A 20,628-nucleotide genomic window follows, 5' to 3' on the forward strand; every position below is an offset into this window, starting at 1 on the left:
TTGGATGTACGGTCCTCGTTACGTGAATAAGCGAATGAATCCCACATTTGTTAAGGGTGTTGAGGGTTTTTTTGAATATGCATTTAGTATTCAAGAAAATATTACCAGTGGTGATCGCATTAGGTGTCCATGTGCCAAGTGTGGGTGTACCCGATGGTTGGATAAAGAAACTATCGGAAAACACCTGATGAAATCTGGATTCCGACCTTTCTACACCAATTGGTTCATGCATGGTGAGGCATACAGCCAACCCGAACAGAGCCAACCCGAACCGAGCCAACCCGAACAGAGCCAACCCGAGGTGGAGTCGCCAAATGCTATGGTGGACATGCTTGTTGATGCTGCAGGTTCGTCTTTCGAATGGACTGCGGACGAGCCCCCGAATCAACAAGCTCAAGAGTTTTACAACATGATGAAAGCGGCAGACGAACCGCTATGGGATGGTTGTGACAAGGAACATACTGTCCTTGCATGTGTTACCGAACTTCTCAGCATTAAAGCCGACTGCGGCATAACCAAGGAGGGATTCAATCGCATCATATCGGCCGTGAAGAAGTGGCTTCCGAAAGAGAATAGGTTGCCTCCAAATCAATATCAATGCAAGAAATTGGTGAAAGGGTTGGGATTAAGCCACGTGAAGATCCATGCTTGTCCGAATGATTGCATGTTATATTACGGTGATGATAACATTTCTAAAGAGAAGTGTGATGTTTGTGGACATAATCGTTTCAAACCCGGCAACCGTGAAAACACCACGAAACGTTTGCCGTACAAAGAAGTGCGGTATCTTCCAATCGGTCCGAGGTTGCTAAGACTCTTTTTAACTTCTACTACCGCTGAACAAATGCGTTGGCATAAAGAAGGAAAGCGGGAAAAGGAAGGAGTCATGGTTCATCCTGCTGATGCTGAATCTAATTGCTGTAGCAAAAAAAGAAAAAAGAAAAAAAGAACGTAAATTGGAACATTAGGTTAATATCTTTCTCTTTAAGTTGCAGCAATTTTTATATTTACTTGTATTTTTTCAATTCGCTTGAGTGAAACTAATTGATTTTTATCATTTCAATTCTAGATATGGCACCAAGTAGAAAAGGAAAGGGAAAGGCACCGGCGGAAAACGAAGGAGAGTCAAGTTCGAAAAATGTTCGCGGTCGAAATGCATACAAAGCGCCGCCTTCAGATCTGAGTTTGCGACCAGTGCTTCGGTTGGCGGGTTTCAAGTAATGTTCAATTTTTTGGTATGTTGTAATTATGCTTTAATTGTAGTGATTGTAATAATTATTTTTATTTGCAGGACTTTTGATGCAGGGCACTCGGAGAAGACGAAGGATGTTGCAAAAATTATTTCGCAGGAAGTACGAAATAATTATCCTGGCCCGTACTACAGATACAATGATTTCCCTCAGAATACTAAGGATATTATCGAGGCAGAGTTTTTGGTAACTAAAATTTTCTGAAACAAAACCTCTAATAATTACTTATTTCTTTTTTTTTTCAAAGCTAACATATGATATTAATTATCTACTATGCATTGCAGAAGCACTATCAGTTTGCACCTGATGTAGATGAGCGTGAGGCATGGTCTACATTTAAAAAGATAGCTAATGCACGGCTGAAGGATATGCTGAATAAGTGCAAGGGGGCAGCAACCAAACAGTATGGAGATTCAATGGTTGAGTGGAAGGAGCGTGGGGTTGCTCCTCACCCCTACTGCGAATGGATCACGCCGGCATACTGGCCCGGACTCGTTGATCATTGGTGCAGCGACGATTTTACCAGTAGGAGCAAGCGGAATGCAGAAAATAGGGCCAATGCCGAAGGTTCAGGTGCCACGACGGGCTCTGTGAACATGCTTGTTCACAAACAGCGCTTCGTAAGTTGCTTTTTTATTAAATTTATTTATTTTCATTCGAATTGAATCTAATTGATCTAACCTTGATAATCTTTTTTTAAATGAAATGATTTTTCAAATTCTTAATAGGAGCAAACACAAGGACGCGAACCCAGATGGTCGGATGAGTTGTTTCAGCCTACTCATACGAGAAAGGAAACGGGGGAATACATTAATGTCAAGGCTAAAAACGCACAGGTAATAATACTTTTGAATCTTTAGATTACACCAATTGGTTCCAGTTGTACATAACATTATTGTTATATTTTAAAAAATTTGCAGCTAAAATATGAGAAAGCTATGACGGAGAAGTATGGAGCGGATAGAGGCGCATGGCCCGCATACGACGCCGACCTCTGGTACTCTACGGGCATTGATGATCAGAATGTCCACGGCGACAACTATGGTCTCGGTGCTTTAGGTAAAATAAACATTCTTTGAAATTTGAAATTTATTTTAGTTTTGTCATTTTGTACTAATTGTCTTACTTTTAATGTTCCAGGCAAGACGAGAGGCATGTTTCGCTTCGGAGGGTCTAGCGGTTCTCAATCGCATTCTTCACAGTCATATTCCTCTATGCCGCCAAGTCAGCGTCTCTCAGAAGAAGATATCGACAGGATATCTTCTCGGATACTTCGTCAGATGGAGGCTCAGATCGAGGCTCGGGTGGATGCTCGGTTGGAGGCTCGGTTGAGAGCTACTCAGGTATAAAATTCGATAAGTATGTTTTAATTGTGAACCGTAAACTATTCCTAATTATTTAACTACTTTCTTACAACCTCATAGGCCGGAGGTTCAGGCTCACAGCCAGGAGGTTCGGGCTCACACCAGGCCTCGCCGCCCGTTCCTCAGGATGACGAGGATGACGACGACACTGATGACGAGGAGCATTGGTCGGATGTTGGCGGTGATGGTACTGCTTAGGTTTTTTTATATATTTATGACTTGTCATATGATATTGTTTATGTTACTGGCACAGTTATGTACTCGATATTTATGTTTATGGTGTTGATGGGACAGTTGGCATTTATACTTACTGTTTATGTTTGATGAGATGATATACTATTTTCAGATCTTTATGTTTATATTTGTTTGTATGCTTGTGTTGTATGTTGAGTGTGTATCGATATTTATTTTTGTTTGTATGTTGTATGTTGGTACGTGTGATACCAATTATTAAATGGTGCAAATGTAAATAATAACAAAAATCCTAAAAACCTGATAAATAAGTATCAGCGACCGGAATAGACTATCAGCGACCGTTATTTACGGTCTCTGATAACGTTACATGACGTCAGCAAAAAACAACAGCGAGGAAAAACCTTTGGTCGCAGAAAAAGTTTCAGCGACCGGATGACGTCATTCAGCGACCGGCGACGTCATCGGAAGAGTATCTGCGACGAGGCTTTCAGCGACCGGTTTTGACTTTCTGAGACCGGAATTATTATCAGCGACCGGAATTCCGGTCGCTGAAAGTAGGTTCTGTTGTAGTGATGTATAGGATATATATATATACACACACATATTATAAGAAAAAAATATATTCACACACACGTTCCAATTTATATTTTTCTTTGTTTCCAATTTAGAATACACACACACACACATGCACACATTGATATATTATATATTGTAAATATATTCTAAATTGCCCACACCAATATGTATAGAAACAAAGAAAGAGAAATAAGGAAATTAAAAAAAATGTGATTCGTATAGAAACGAAGAAGTAAGGAAACAATAAATAAGAAAATGGAAGGTGGAGTCTTCTCAATTGAAGAGGAGAAATAAGGAAATAAAGGAATAAGGAAACAGATAAATATATCGCTAAATTTCAGAATTTATTCAATTTTAGTTGTAACGTATCGTGTGGCAACACATGTGGTGGGTATGTTTTTAACTAAATTTAGACTTCTATACATAAAAGAGATGCATTTAATCAAAAGAAGACAAATTATGTAATTGGAGAGCTGAGATCAAATCCGAAGTTTCATCTCTCAATCGTAGTCATTGGCGGATCGGACACCCAACGTGCTTAATAATAGAATGGAGATACATACACACGATAACACTTTTTATTTATGTTTTTTGATATCATATTATATGTTGATATTGAATTGTTGTATGATATTTGATATTATGTTTGAATCGAGCTATTATTTGATATCATTGGTACTTAAAAATAAAAAATCACCACATCATCAAATTGTTATCAGAGATAACGATTAAAGTTAATTAAAAATACAGAATCATATAAATTTTCTATTAACATGTGTTTTAATTTTTAGATAATTATTATTTTCATTGATATATTTGTTTCTTATAATATGTCTCCGTTGCAACGCACGGGTATGATACTAGTAATATATTAAATATGCATGTGACTCTGAGCCAAAATTTTGAATTAGATGCTGTTTTCGTATCCACTCGTTTAATTTATTTAATATAATTGATTTAATCAAGTTCAGATCGCAATATCGCATACATGCACGGCCAGCTGTTCATCTGTACTAACCAAGAATAGAAAATAACAAACCATCAGCTAGCGTTTGTTGGATGTGAAAATAATGTGAGTTCGGATTCTCTGCATTATCTCACTTTTTGAGTTTTAATCCGACCCGTACGTCTCATCACAAGAGTTCGGATCAATCTGACCCAAATTTATAATGCACGGTGTCCCTTTAAGATTCGTGTCGATATATAATGAACGAAGGAGATACCTTACATGATCGAAATAATCAATGTCTGAACAATAAAACAAATTTAATAAATTATATATTTTGGTTGCTTCCACGCAATTTCATTCACCTTAAATAAGCATCAGAAGTAGACTAAGCATCTCAGTTTCCTTTCTGGCCTGCACGCCTATATAATCAGACCATCTTTTCACCAGCGAATAAATACAATCCTCTTTATAACACACTACTGGTAAACACTTCAAAAGAGAGAGCGAGAGAGAAAAATGGCAGAGGCAGTTGTGCAATTTGTGGTAGAAAAGCTTGCCAATTTAATGGCGAACGAACTGAAGCATTTGGGTGGGGTTGGGGGTAAAGTTCAAATGATGCAGAAAGAGCTGATCCGAATCCAGAGCTGTCTGAAAGATGCAGACACGAAACACAAAGGAGATGCGAGGGTGCAAAATTGGCTGAATGAGCTCCGTGATGTGGCCTACCGCATCGAGGATGCAACCGACACGTTCCTTGTCGAAGTTGAAGATCGTCGCGTAAAGCACCTCAATAAGATCAATAAGATGTTCCATAAAACCATTAAGGTAAAAACCCTCCACAAGCTTGGCACTGATCTTGATAACATTCAAAACGAACTCGATCGAATCTCTAAGAGCAGGGACGACTACGGAATCGTAGCTGTGCAAGACATTGTGGGAGAGGAAACCATATTGCCTTTCCGAAGAGAGACATATCAAGAAGTAGATGATACTGATGTTGTCGGCATGGAGACTGACAAGAAGAATATTCTGCAGCTGATGCTCCCTGAGAAAACACCTAGGCGCGCCGTCATAACTATAGTAGGTCCCGGCGGTTTAGGAAAGACTACTCTTGCACATATTGTATACCGAAGGTACGTAAGAGCAGATTTTCTTTTTTCAACTATGTTTTAAGCTTTTAATGAGATAAATTATTGCAATAATAACGACTTCATTAAGTAAGACTTAGCCGGGTGCTTATAATGCTTATCTATTTGTTTATAGTAATTAAAGAACTGATAACAACAATGATCGATGTTAAACGATCGATATAGATATGTACAAAAATTAATAGTTGTGCGAATGACATATATATAGTCGTTTGGAAAAAACAATTAGATATAGTTATTTCATTTCTAAGAAATAATTAAGTGGGTGGATATTTATGTAGATAATGATTGGATGGAACCGTCACCTTCTCCATTCATTTATTGCTCAATAGTTACTGAGATCTCAGTAATACATGATTGCAGCGATTACTATTTGTTCAAAAATAGTGCTAGAAATCAATCTAATAGTATTTCTTTTTGGCTTTTATATCCAGCGCGAAGGAAAAGTTCGAGTACCATATAATGCTATCAATCTCTCAGCAATACAGTCTAATTGATCTGGTGACTAAGATGCTTCTGAAGCTGGGAAAATCTATACCCGAGAACCAAGGTTTGGGAGATTTAATCAGCACGCTCAAAAGTTTTTTAAATGATAGAAGGTATCTGATTGTTCTAGATGATGTGTGGAAGGAAGATCTGTGGATTCAGCTAAAAGATATATTGCCTGATGTCAACAATGGAAGTCGAGTTTTGATGACAAGCAGAAATCTCGATGTTGCTAAATCAACGGACTCTCAAATACCACCATACGAACTCTACTTCTTAGATAGTAAGAAAAGCCTTGATCTCCTTCTCAAAAAGGCTCTCCCCAATCAAAAACCTGACAAAGAATGTCCTAGCAATCTCCTTGAACTTGCAAACCAACTATCAAAGAAATGTAAGGGCTTACCTCTGGCCTTGATAGTACTTGGTGGTGTCCTTTTAAAAAAAAGAGGAGACTATCTTGAGTGGGAGAGAGTGTTGCGTACATTTGATTGGAATTCAGATTGCAAGAGTTGCATGGACGTCCTGGCCATGAGTTACCAGGATATGCCTTATTATCTCAAGGCATGCTTTATGTATCTTGCTTTTTTTCCCGAAGACTATGAGATCTCTGCAACAGATCTTATCAGAATGTGGATAGCTGAGGGGTTCATACCATGCAAAGAAACGACAACAAAAGAGGAAATGGCTGAGAGGTACCTCGATGAACTTTTTGAAAGGTTGTATGTTTTTTTTTTTTTTTAATTTCTTCTGATGTTATTACATGTATCATACCTCCTTCTAATTTTATAATTTGTATTGTTATAATTAATTTCGTCTTTCAAATACCTTCTACCAAGTGTTATCCATCTCTCTCTTTTTTTAAATATGTTGAAAAAAGGTCTTTCTAAATTAGGTATTCTTAGTTTACGAAGGAAATTGTAAATAAAATTTGATACTAAAAAATGGCTCTGATTAAGAATATAATCGAAATTTGATGTTTAGGAGATTGGAGGATACACAATTATAACTTTTCATGAGGAATTTGGATTATAAAAATATAGTTCGAATTTTTAATGCGATTCCAAATTTTCAACCAACATATATGTAGAATCAAATATTTCTCTCCAAATATGGAGCATAATTTATAATTCCATTAACTTTTGTTTTTTTAATTTCTGTGCATCTTAATAATCTGCATCAACCAAAATTAATCATATATTTTATTTTTGGTATTAATGATACTATCTAGTTAGGATATATAAACCTTTATTATGGTTGCAATACTTTCAGTATTTTTCTAACTTGTTTATAAACCAAAATTAATTCAGGAGTATGATTCAAGTATCAAGACGATCCACATATGGTTTGATCAAGAGCTTTACAGTGCATGATCTTCTCCGCGACTTGGCAATTCATGAAGCCAGGCAACAAAACTTTCTTACAGTTTTCGCACAAGCATCAGATGTCAACCAGCCCAACAGAGAAATCCGACGTGCTTCGCTTCAATACCATGTTCAACCACAACAGAAAAATCCGCAATTCATGGAATATTTAGGTTCAAATACCCGTTCTTTACTACTGTTTGGGTTAGGCTATTTTACAGTAACCCAAATGCCCAAGTTCTCTAATTTCAGGCTACTTAAAGTTTTACACCTTGTAGATGTCAACAACGATGGTGGTGATCACCTGGCCAAGGAATTTGAGAAATTGATTCATTTAAAATACTTGCGATTTAGAAGATGCCACATCAATTCTTCCTCATTTTCCGTTCATCGTATGAAGACTCTCGAAACCTTAGATTTTAGAAAAACTAAAATTGAAAACCCTAATTTGTCATGGACATCTAGTACATTGAGGCATGTGCGGTGTGATCAGTATAATCTCGAACTAGCAAACTCAACTGTTGACCTAAGAAATCTCCAAACCTTGAAATGGGTATCGATCCGGAGATCATTAGATACAAAATTGATCCTTTTAAACAACCTGCGTAAGTTAGGTGTTTGTGTGTATGAAGATTGGGCGGGAATGACTAATCTACTTGGAAAAATGCCATCTTTGGTCTCCCTAGCGATCAAACGATGCAAGTTTAGCATGGATATCCCAATGGAGATTGTATACCCAAAAGCTCTCCCAAATTATCAGAATTTACGTTCCCTATACTTGCATGGACCATGGGTCGAGAGGCCTGAGACTGCCACCACTAGTGGAAAATATGGAATCAGGATCGGTTATATACACATATCAGTAACGGAATCCAACCGATCCTGATGAAGGCGATACTGATAATATCAGGATCGGTTTTATATTTTTTAAAGAACCGTTCCAAATAGAACCTAATAGGATCGGTTTTTTCATAAAACCGATCTTAATAGTAGTTATCTAGATCCGTTTTAGAATACGAACCGCTCCAGATAGGAACTATTAAGATCAGTTTTTATATAAAAACCGTTCTTGATAATATTTTCGAATATTTTTTTTATTAAAAATTTCATATCTAGATCAGTTTTTGAATAAAAACCGATCCAGATAGGAACTATTAAGATCAGTTTTTATATAAAAACCGTTCTTGATAATATTTTCGAATATTTTTTTTTATTAAAAAGTTCATATCTAGATCAGTTTTTGAATAAAAACCGATCCAGATAGGAACTATTAAGATCAGTTTTTATATAAAAACCGTTCTTGATAATATTTTCGAATATTTTTTTTTATTAAAAATTTCATATCTAGATCAGTTTTTGAATAAAAACCGATCCAGATAGGAACTATTAAGATCAGTTTTTATATAAAAACCGTTCTTGATAATATTTTCGAATATTTTTTTTTATTAAAAATTTCATATCTAGATCAGTTTTTGAATAAAAACCGATCCAGATGTTTTGTTGAATGTAAAAAATGTAATTTTAATTATTTGGCCAGCTCCCATTTATATATATATGCTGGCCCAATTAATATGCTACCGATACAAATCACAGATTGATAAATATATATGCATACAAATCACAGATTGATATCAAACACATCCTACAAATTAAGTTTACATATCCTAAATTATGTTTACACATACAAATCACAATAAAGTCCGAAATTAAAAATCATAAACATACACATCCTAAATTGTTGTACTTTATGTCTACCGTACCTCTTTCAAGAAAATTTGAACCCACATTTTTCGTAAGTCGGTCAAGCGTTGTACAGTATGTTTAGCGGGAATGTCCTGCATTTTTTAAAAGATAGAAGAGCATGCACAATTAATTGTGTATTTTATTATATTTGAAGCAACAATGGTTAATTACTTTTTGAAAATATATAAATGCATACCTTTGAGTTCGGAAAAGTATATATGTGTTCGTTTATTATGTCTTGCATGAGCAACATGACATAATATGCACATTCCCAGCCGGCTGGTTGTTGTGGGCACTACATAATAAGTTTGAAAAAATTGAATTGTATGTCAACAATTAATAGCAATGCAATTACCCGATTATACAATGCAATAAAGAGGATATAATCCAATCCATGCATAAAATTAAAATGAGACCACAAAATTGATCTAATCTACTAATCCATACATAATCTAAACCATGCACAATCTAACCATTTTATGATCGGTTTATTAGAAACTATAATATATTTGTAATGAGAATACATGTACATATGCCAATCTAACCAATACATTATGAAATACCAAATAAAATTCCCACAATGCCTTGGTACCAAGTACACTTGATCGAGTAACTAGGGTTAACAAATCCTAATAAGCAACAATTTATAATTAGCAACAAGTCTTAACAATTGGTAATAAACCGAATTAAGGTTTGTTAGCAACTATAATATATTTGTAATGAGAATACACATATGCCAATCTAACCAATACATTATGAAATACCAAATAAAATTCCCACAATGGATCGGTACCAAGTACACTTGATCGAGTAACTAAGGTTAACAAATTCTAACAAGCAACAATTTATAATTAGCAACAAGTCTTAACAATTTGTAATAAACTGAATTCGCAACAATTTGTAATAAACCGAAATATTTAGCAACAATTCTAATCCGAATTTAAAATAATTTCTAATCCGAAATCTAATAAATCGATTTTAGAGAGGGAGAGGGAGAGGGAGAGGGGACATACCCGAATTTGAGAAAGAGGGCCGGACTTGAGAGGGAGATATAGGCGGGAGGTGGGGCCACCGAGCCGACGGAGACGGAGGAGTGGAATAGGAAGGAGCCGACGGAGGAGAAAGAGGCGACGGAGGAGAGGGAGGAGCCGACGGAGATGAAGGGGCCGGCTAGGTTTGAGGAAGTGGCCGGCTAGGTTTTAGTTTGAGAGAGTTTGAGTGAGTTTGAGTGAGTTTGAGGAGATGAAGGGGCCGTTTAGGTCACGGATTTGAGTGGGTTTGAGTATTAATGGCGCCCAAGGAAAGATCTGGAACGGTTCTATGGTAAAAACCGTTCCAGATAGGTATCTGGAACGGTTTTTACCTGTAGAACCGTTTCAGATAGTAAATTTTAATTTTTATGGAATGAAAATATAAAAATTATATAAGAAAATTTATAAAACAATTTCTAAAATGATTTATATAGCAATTTCAAATATAATTTTTGTATCTTAAAAAAATATGTGTATGTAAAAAAAAAATGTGCATGTGTACGTGTATATATATGTGTATGCTAAATTCTGCTTTATGTAAAAACAAAAACATATAAAATTAATTTTACAAGATAAATTTTTACAAAATTAAAAGATAAGCTTAAAAATTTACATTCAACATGAATATAAATAACTGTACAAGTGAATTGTATAAAAATGTGTATGTGTATGTGTATATGTATGTGCATGGGTATGTCATTTTTGCAATCTGGAACGGTTCTATGGTAAAAACCGTTCCAGATAGGTATCTGGAACGGTTTTTACCTGTAGAACCGTTCCAGATAGTAAATTTTAATTTTTATGGAATGAAAATATAAAAATTATATAAGAAAATTTATAAAACAATTTCTAAAATGATTTATATAGCAATTTCAAATATAATTTTTGTATCTTAAAAAAATATGTGTATGTAAAAAAAAAATGTGCATGTGTACGTGTATATATATGTGTATGCTAAATTCTGCTTTATGTAAAAACAAAAACATATAAAATTAATTTTACAAGATAAATTTTTACAAAATTAAAAGATAAGCTTAAAAATTTACATTCAACATGAATATAAATAACTGTACAAGTGAATTGTATAAAAATGTGTATGTGTATGTGTATATGTATGTGCATGGGTATGTCATTTCTGCAATCTGGAACGGTTCTATGGTAAAAACCGTTCCAGATAGGTATCTGGAACGGTTTTTACCTGTAGAACCGTTCCAGATAGTAAATTTTAATTTTTATGGAATGAAAATATAAAAATTATATAAGAAAATTTATAAAACAATTTCTAAAATGATTTATATAGCAATTTCAAATATAATTTTTGTATCTTAAAAAAATATGTGTATGTAAAAAAAAAATGTGCATGTGTACGTGTATATATATGTGTATGCTAAATTCTGCTTTATGTAAAAACAAAAACATATAAAATTAATTTTACAAGATAAATTTTTACAAAATTAAAAGATAAGCTTAAAAATTTACATTCAACATGAATATAAATAACTGTACAAGTGAATTGTATAAAAATGTGTATGTGTATGTGTATATGTATGTGCATGGGTATGTCATTTCTGCAATCTGGAACGGTTCTATGGTAAAAACCGTTCCAGATAGGTATCTGGAACGGTTTTTACCTGTAGAACCGTTCCAGATAGTAAATTTTAATTTTTATGGAATGAAAATATAAAAATTATATAAGAAAATTTATAAAACAATTTCTAAAATGATTTATATAGCAATTTCAAATATAATTTTTGTATCTTAAAAAAATATGTGTATGTAAAAAAAAAATGTGCATGTGTACGTGTATATATATATATGTGTATGCTAAATTCTGCTTTATGTAAAAACAAAAACATATAAAATTAATTTTACAAGATAAATTTTTACAAAATTAAAAGATAAACTTAAAAATTTACATTCAACATGAATATAAATAACTGTACAAGTGAATTGTATAAAAATGTGTATGTGTATGTGTATATGTAAGTGCATGTGTATGTCATTTCTGCAATCTGGAACGGTTCTATGGTAAACAACTTGTTTGTGTTTGTATAATTGTTTGTTTAATTATTTATTTGTTATTTATAAATTAATACCATAAAATTAATTGCTTAATTGATGTCATGAACAAATGGAAACGAATTCATATTACCTGAGATAACAAAATATATATGGTTAGACCAAGACCATATTGATTCGAATATGATCAGACGGTTCATATATAGGACGTACATATGGAATGAAATATCTTTCATTTGACCTCTTTAAAGAAATTAATTCAATTATAAACCTCTTTTAAAAGAAAAAAAACGTACTTGATAGCTGGCCAGATTTTACCATGCTACTTAGAAAAGAGAAAAAAAAAAAAAAAAAAAAAAAAAAAAAAATTATCAAGAATGGTTTTTAGCAATAAAACCGTTCCTGATAGTATCTGGATCGGTTTTATTGCTAAAAACCGATCCAGATGCTATTTTCTGATATATTTTAATTTGTTAGATGTATTTAAGTTATCTGAGAAATATATATATAACCAGAGATTATTTAAAAAAAATAAACAACTTGTTTGTGTTTGTATAATTGTTTGTTTAATTATTTATTTGTTATTTATAAATTAATACCATAAAATTAATTGCTTAATTGATGTCATGAACAAATGGAAACAAATTCATATTACCTGAGATAACAAAATATATATGGTATTTTGAACCATTAAAGTCTTTGATAAGCTTAACTAAAAGACATATCAGATATACTTCAAAGGACTAACTCAAATCGTTGAAACCGATCAACTTCACGAGTGATGTGTTTACATGTCAAACTAATGTAAGGGAATTGCTCAAGAATGAATTTACCAAAAGTAGAGCCAGCTTTTCCACTCTTAATTAGATACTAAAGATTGATATTAAACTAGAAATCAAATCATCATTCAATCTTAAAATGATCTACACTAATTCAACGGAAATTAAATATTAGTAATTAATGGATAACCGCCTACATAACAGGTCCAAATTAAGTAACCAATTACTATGCAATATCATCTCTAAAAATAGAGAAAAAAACAAAATATATGCACACGATGGATATGAATTCACAACAATTCACAAATAGATCGATCCACTAAGATCTGGGTATTGCAATTACGATTTGGAAAAATAAGAATTAGTATTAAATAAAATATGCTTATAATTAGATTGAAAAATACGTCCCTAACCTGCTTCACAAGCAAATTAAGGCATTAATATATTCTAAGGTAAAGCAAGTAGGATTGGTATTGCTTGAAGATATATAGTACATATGGATTCTCTCCCTGCCTTTTTCTCACTCCAATTAGACAATGCATCTTAGTTAAAGAAACCTAGCTATATATATATTCCATGTCAATGGAATCCAAGAAAAGAACTAAGTCTCCTTATTCATATATGTGTTTGTACCTTAAATTTGAAAATTAATTAATACTCCTTGCTATTTGTAGGAGTTTATAGGTTATACATTTGGCTTGGGTACGGTTGAGATGCATCTTGACACACACTCTGGCATATGAAACTAACAAATCTCCCGACACAATTATTTATAACATCTAGTCATCAGCATATATATATAAACTGAACAAGTTGTGAAATTAGTACAAAAACAAAAGCTCATAATTAAAGAGAAAATGTAGAGATAAGTACCATGCTACTTAGAAAAAAAAAAAAAAAAAAAAAAAAAAAAAAATTTATCAAGAACGGTTTTTAGCAATAAAACCGTTCCTGATAGTATCTGGATCGGTTTTATTGCTAAAAACCGATCCAGATTCTATTTTCTGATATATTTTAATTTGTTAGATGTATTTAAGTTATCTGGATCGGTTTTTAGCAATAAAACCGATCCAGATACTATCAGGATGTATCTGGATCGGTTTTTATGTACAGAACCGATCCAGATGATATTTTCTGATATATTTTAATTTGTTAGATGTATTTAAGTTATCTGGATCGGTTATTATGTATAGACCCGATCCAGATGCTATTTTATGATATATTTCAATTAATAAGATTTATTTGAGATATTTTAATTATCAGGATCGGTTTTTGTTGGAAACTGATCCTGATACTATCAGGATCGGTTTTTACTAAAAACTGATCCAAATGATTGAACTATTAGGATCGGTTCTAAAATAAAACCGATCCTGATAGTATCAGGATCCGTTTCCACAAAAAACCGATCCTAATAGTAATAAACTAGGATCAGTTGTTACTAAAAACCGATCTGAATAGTTTTTAAGATCGGTTTTTTTAAATAAACCGATCCAGATACTTATTAGGATCGGGTGTCCATATAACCGATCCAGATAGGCCGATCCTGATTCCTGTTTTTCCACTAGTGCACCTTAGATGCTAGCTTGTTTCCACCACGTCTCATTAAATTGACACTTTGCTGGTGTGACTTTCGGCAAAATCCTATGCCGGAGCTTGGAAAGTTGAAGAACCTAAAGAAACTTTCCTTACAACATGTGATGGAGATACACTCGAAAGTTTCAGCAATCTGTTCAAAAGGATTCCCAGTCCTACAATATTTGGAAGTTCATGATAGTCGGTTGGGGGATCTGGTGGTGGAAAAGGGGGTCATGCCAATGCTTACATACCTCCAAATATATCCGAGTGTAAAGTTGCAGTTACCTCCTGAGCTACAACATGTGACTGTTCAGGAATCATAGTTTTAGTATTTAATAGTTAAATAGCCAAATCTATCCGCAACTACATACTTTTCCTTCCCCCCTGCCCTTTTTTTTTTTTTTTAAATAATATTTTATTGTTTGTAATATTCAGTACATTTCTTATGAATTCCTTATGGAGAATAAAGGAGTGCAAATGTGTCGTTTGAAGCAAAAAGGAAAAAAAAAATAAAACAAATTTAGTTCAACTAGCTAGTGAATGTGTTATATTATTCCAGTTAGAGTGGGGGAAATGCTCAGAAATATAATTCGTCCTGAGTATATATTCATTGCCAGTATCTGTTTGACCCTTTTTGAAATCCCCCTCTTACAAAAATTCAAGGAATGTTTTAAGATTCGTGTCAATATAGGATGTATGGGCCGGATTCATTCTTAAAACAGTGAAGTACCTTAGGTGATATGAATTCTTACAATGAGCTGATAAGTCTTTGATTAGATAATTATCTTTTCAAGTGAGGCTATGGTTAGGTATTGTTGATTTGTTTCGAAAGATGTTTGAGCGAGAATTAGCAAAGTGAGAGAAAAAATAATACTTCATTGCTGGAATACTGGTAAGTGATAACTTGGATAAGTTGGTTAGTTGAAATTAGCACTGTTATAGAGGCAGCTAAGATGAACACAAACCGAACCACTACAAATATTTCAAAAAAGTAAATAAATTAGATGTACATCAAGACATTTTGAGATAGGTTTAGTAATTAGTACCAGAATCTCATACACACTCTTCTTTCGACAGCTGGAGCTCCACACATTGAATGCATCGAGATCCGTGTACCAGTCAATTTCTTTCACCCAGTCTTTCTTTGACATATACACAGTTTCTTCTTCGAGTGGTGGGTCAGATTCCTCCCCCGATCCTCTGCAATGTAGTGTTCTTCTCAAAGCAGTATTATCTGTGCTTCGCACCCCACCCACATCGGTTGACAGTCTAGCTGTCACCCTTCCATCCTTTGATGCAGCCAAGATTCAGTTCTCTCTCCATTGTCTCCACGGTGACCAACTCTCTTTTCTTTCCATTTTCAAGCTTATTTATGGTACATCTCCAATGTAGTACATCTTTTTGGTACATTCTTCCATGAACTCTGAAAATGGAGATATCTCAAAAAATAGTAAAAAAAAAAAAAAGTCTAAAAAAAGGTAAAATTTAGTCTGCAATTACATGCTCATATGAAAATCACGACGAAACGGTTCATACCAACTATTTGGACTTTGAAAGCAAAAATATTGATCCGTAGTACGGACCAATATGTGCTATGCATAGTACCATAGCCTCACTGAGATAAAGATTATTGTTTTTATTGTTGACTGTTGACAATTTATGTTTATTAATTGTGGCACTCTTTTTTGTAAGTCCAAGTAAACTAAAATTAAGCAAATGACTTTAGATGTCCTTATTTCAGAGTTATGGTGTAGCTATCATCAGTATATCAGGAACAAATTGGTTATATCTTTTGACTTAATATAAACAGTGAATTTTTCTTTTGCAAATAACCAAACATTCGCTGTTCATCAATTACATGCATGAAATTTGTCTGATGTTATCTGAGACGTCATAACATACTGGAGCTACTTTGTAATTTTGCATATGCACCCAGAGGAAATATTAAAACCTTTAATTTGATCATAACAAACAGGTTTGAAGAAGATATACTGGATCACTTGCAATTCAGAACCCGAGGTTCAACATTTGTCATTGGACCGCTCCCACTTTCCGAGTAGTCTGGTGGTCCAGCCGAGGGATTTATCTCGCCTTCTCTCCAATTTTCAGTCTTCATTACATGAAATTACTATAATTGCCACTGAGCCTGCAACTGGGGTCCCAGATGTGACTAGAGATATCGGTGGCAAGGCCGTGGAGCTCTGTAGTTATATTGATCCTGCTCAAGGTTCTCTTTCTCTCAGATTTTATCAATAGTCGTGCTGAATTGGACAAGTACTGCTTATACACAAGCTTCTAAATAGCTAGCTATAGCGCCGCTATAGCGGTTTTGGACCCAGAAAGCTAAGCTACGGGCTAAAACTGCGCTAATCAAGCTACGACCGCTATAGCGCGTAGCGCGTAGCGGCAATAGCGGTCCGCTATGCTACATGGGTTATGATTTTGCAATTTTTTTTTTCTGAAAACATGATTTTGCAATTTTAATGGACCTTAATATCTAGATTGATTTTTTTTTTACTTTATTAAGCTATATCAGCATTAATATATGATAGTGGTATATTTTGAATATAAAATATATCGATAGTTTTTGAATTAGGAATATTTTGAATGACAATTTAAACTTTGTATTGGTTTAATATGAATATTAGAACTTCTTAATTAATTTGATATTTTTTTTCTTGATGAGACATTTTTACTATTAGTAGAAATATAAAATATAATTTTTGAAATAAAAACCGCTATTTATAATAGCTTTCGCTATAGCTCCGCTATTCACTAAAGCTTTTTTTTTTCGTCTCTCCGCTATACCGCTATAAACGCTATTTAGAAGCTTGCTTATACATCATTATGCATCAATGGAGCAATGTAAGGCCCAAGACCAATCTCAAGCCCATGCCAACTGTTCATGAGAGAACCCAAAGTTGCATCGCGAGGGATTGAGCTATATATAACATAGCCTAGTTGAATTTAATTTTAGTGACAAACGAAAACGAGTCAAGAGATTCGGCTAATTCCAATAAATTATAGTGACATCGAAATCGAATGATTACATTTTAGAACAAATATTAGAAACAAAATTCTGAATATCTTTTGAGTATGTACAAGAAACACTGAAGAATGACAGTTAATAGGGACCAATTATGATTTCATAAAAGATAACTTCATGCTCTTCGCAACTGTATTGAAATATTATGAATAAATTGTAACTCCATGCACTTTGCATTTCGTATTTAAACAAATTATGTTGTCACTAGAATTATGTTGGGGGTTGTATAAAACACATGGTGGGCCCACACATTATTTCACATCATAGGGTACTCTACTGGATCTGAATCCATGATTTTCTGTTGGGGGTGTATATAACACATGCTGGACTCAAGTCAAGTCCACTGGATCCGAATCCATGAATTCTGTTGGGGCCTTGGCGGTGTATAGAACATCTGGTGAACCCAAGTCAAGTCTTCCGGATCTGAATCCATGAATTATGTTCGGGGATGTATAATATAACACATGGTGGGCCCATGTGATAAATAGCACATTAATATGGTAGATGAAATACGTACAAGGGATTAAATAAGGAGCAGTGTGGATGGACCCACGTGAAAGTAGGGCTGCTAAATGAGTCGAGCCAGCTCGCAAATTAATGAGTTGAGCGGCTTAATATTTCATAACAAATCAGATTGGGAATTGAAAAAAGCTCAAACTCGACTCAGCTCAATTTTGAAAGAAAAAAAAAACGACTAGATTTATATAAATAGTTGGCTCGACTAGGTTCGGGAAAAAAAAATCGACTAGACTCATATAAATAGTTGGCTCGACTATGTTCAGCTTGTGAGCTCGCGAGCCGGCTCATCTTTTTAAACTATTAACTAAATTTTGAAGAAGTAAATATGCCTTGCTACCAGAGGAGCCCCGAATTCTCTGAACAACTCAATTTTTTTCTTCGGAATCGAATCGAACAAATATATATAACGAATTTCATTGAAATTTATGAGCAGTTTTAAAATTAGTACTGATTTATAGAAGCATTTATATTTCATAAATTACTTAATAATTAATTACAACTGTTTAGGAAATAATAGAAATAATTTGTAAATTGTTTCATATATGAAATTTCTTTTAATTTATTCTAATTTTGTTATTTTGTTAAGAAATTGCGAATGAGATTTTAGTGAATAAGAATTAAAAATTGTTAGATAGGGTGGTAACACAACTGGTTAGAAAAGATGACCTAAAACTATGGCTACTCAAAGATAGAGAATTCAAGCTCTATTCACGACTTCGCAACCCCTTCGATAATTTAAAAAATAATAATAATTTGTGACACGCTAGTAGTTAGGAATCGATTTCTTAATAAGAAATATTTCTAATTTAAGAAATCATGCACCTTCATAAATTAAATTAAAAATTGTTACACCGGTAATAAGAAATCATTTTAATTTTAGAAATTGTGTACCTTCGTAAAATTAAATTAAAAATTGTTACACCGGATTCGAAATTTATAATTTATGAGATGCTCTAAGAAACAGTTTAAACTTATTTTTTTTAGTTATTTTAGAGTATCTAAATTTGAGAGAGGGATATTTTCTTTTTTTTATATTTTTTTCCAAGTAGATTAGTGTCGTTGTTTCGTTTTTTTATGATCTGAAATTCGGTATTATTCAATAAATTTGATCGTTTAGTTTTTTTTTTTTTTTTCGTGAGTATAATTTTTCTTACTTTGAAAGGTGAAACGTGTTATAAAATGAGGGAATAATAGTTATGTTAGGAAATTTTCTTTTTGAGAAGTAACTAATGACAAAAAAAAGACAAATTATGATATGATGTAACAATATTTCGTTAGTGGGAAAGTTTAAAATTCGTGGTTAAATATTTGTAATAAATTTCAATTTACATACGATTTAAGTATATTAAATATATACCAGACACCAACAGGACCATTTGCGAAAAATAGGCAACATTTATATATGCCTTGCTACTTGGTTTAAAGTAAAGGATTTGGCTACGGTGCTATGGGTTGCATAGAGGGCTACGGTGCTACGGCTTAATATTTGAGTTTTCAAAATTCTAACTGTCGATCCGAACCATTCATCTTGTCCTCCATATTAATATGTTTTTGGAGACCAAATTTTACATTTTTTGAAAAATTTTTAGTATTTTTTTAAATAGGTAGAAAATCACTTGATCTAATTTTTTTTGCACCATTCAGATATTTGATTTTCTACATATCTAAAAAAAAAATAGTAAATAATTTTAAAAAAATGTAAAATTTGGTCTCCAAACACATATTAATATAGAGAACAAGATGAACGGTTCGGATCGACCGTTAGGATTTTGAAAACTTGAATATTGAGCTGTAGCACCATAGCCCTCTATGCAACCCATAGCATCGTAGCCAAATCCATCCTAACTGTTGATTTGAACCGTTCATCTTGTTCTCCATATTAATATGTATTTGGAGACCAAATTTTACATTTTTTAAAAAAAATTTTACTATTTTTTTAGATAGGTAGAAAATCACTTAATCTAAAAAATTCTACATCATTCAGGTAACTTGGAATCGACTCATAAATCAACTGAGTTAGTAAACTCGAGTCAATTTTGAATCGAGTTAGTTTTAACTTGAGTTATAGTGTGTTGAATCCGAATTGATTCTGAACTGAGTTTCGAGTCATAAGCATTTTGTGCACCCATAATTGGGAGGCTCCACCATAGCATAGCATAGGGTAGGGGAGTATTACACCAGGATGATTGAGTATTTGATATAAAGATTTGATTGAATGCTTCCCTGTATTTTTTTCATCTCCAAGCTAGTTTATCAGGCAAATGTGTAAAAGAAATGTGGCTAATTATGTGAAACATGATACCCTATTCTTGTTCCTTGACTCCTATTATAACACCTTTAAATCTAACACATTGCTCTTGAGAATGTATGATGTCAGCTAGGGTAATATTTTTGTTAATACAAACTCTATATAATGCAGGGAATCTAGTGACCAATGTACAGTTATCCAACCATAAATCTTGCCAAATGTATAATCTTGAAAGTATATTATAGATCAGTTATCCGTAGCTAAATGTAAAATTTTGAGAACATATTATAAATTAGTTATCGCTGCCTGCAATCTTTTTCAGCACAAAATTGTCCTTCT

At 33.4% G+C, this 20,628-nt stretch overlaps 3 protein-coding genes across 3 annotated transcripts in view; all 3 read left to right on the top strand.

The window, feature by feature from the left end:
* Window positions 1-2,857, top strand: part of LOC144555263 (uncharacterized) — a 91,736-nt gene extending 88,879 nt beyond the window's left edge. Inside the window, exons 2-3 of the mRNA XM_078303544.1 lie at window positions 2,391-2,593; window positions 2,675-2,857. Coding sequence (XP_078159670.1) covers window positions 2,391-2,593; window positions 2,675-2,812 — 341 coding nt within the window. The 3' untranslated portion in view covers window positions 2,813-2,857. The remainder of the gene's footprint in view (window positions 1-2,390; window positions 2,594-2,674) is intronic.
* Window positions 1,505-2,329, top strand: LOC144555183 (uncharacterized). Its single transcript, XM_078303427.1, has 3 exons — window positions 1,505-1,870; window positions 1,979-2,086; window positions 2,171-2,329. The coding sequence occupies exons 1-3, from the start codon at window positions 1,505-1,507 to the stop codon at window positions 2,327-2,329; spliced, it is 633 nt and encodes a 210-aa protein (XP_078159553.1).
* Window positions 2,858-4,810: 1,953 nt separating the features above from the next.
* LOC144555264 (putative disease resistance RPP13-like protein 3) lies at window positions 4,811-14,799 on the top strand. The gene is made up of 4 exons (XM_078303545.1): window positions 4,811-5,467; window positions 5,917-6,684; window positions 7,276-8,150; window positions 14,477-14,799. The coding sequence occupies exons 1-4, from the start codon at window positions 4,851-4,853 to the stop codon at window positions 14,797-14,799; spliced, it is 2,583 nt and encodes an 860-aa protein (XP_078159671.1). The 5' UTR covers window positions 4,811-4,850.
* The last annotated feature ends 5,829 nt before the right edge of the window (window positions 14,800-20,628 follow it).

The sequence above is a fragment of the Carex rostrata genome, chromosome 6 (genome assembly GCF_964058835.1).
Source record: "Carex rostrata chromosome 6, lpCarRost1.2, whole genome shotgun sequence".
NCBI lineage: Eukaryota > Viridiplantae > Streptophyta > Magnoliopsida > Poales > Cyperaceae > Carex > Carex rostrata.

Bases quoted from the DNA above. Each gene is read 5' to 3' on its own strand.
- LOC144555183 (XM_078303427.1), top strand. From the start codon at position 1,505: ATGATATTAATTATCTACTATGCATTGCAGAAGCACTATCAGTTTGCA. The intron at 1,871-1,978 runs GTAAGTTGCTTT...AATTCTTAATAG, and splicing joins TTGTTCACAAACAGCGCTTC to GAGCAAACACAAGGACGCGA. The intron at 2,087-2,170 runs GTAATAATACTT...AAAAATTTGCAG, and splicing joins TCAAGGCTAAAAACGCACAG to CTAAAATATGAGAAAGCTAT.
- LOC144555264 (XM_078303545.1), top strand. From the start codon at position 4,851: ATGGCAGAGGCAGTTGTGCAATTTGTGGTAGAAAAGCTTGCCAATTTA. The intron at 5,468-5,916 runs GTACGTAAGAGC...TTTTATATCCAG, and splicing joins GCACATATTGTATACCGAAG to CGCGAAGGAAAAGTTCGAGT. The intron at 6,685-7,275 runs GTTGTATGTTTT...AAATTAATTCAG, and splicing joins CTCGATGAACTTTTTGAAAG to GAGTATGATTCAAGTATCAA.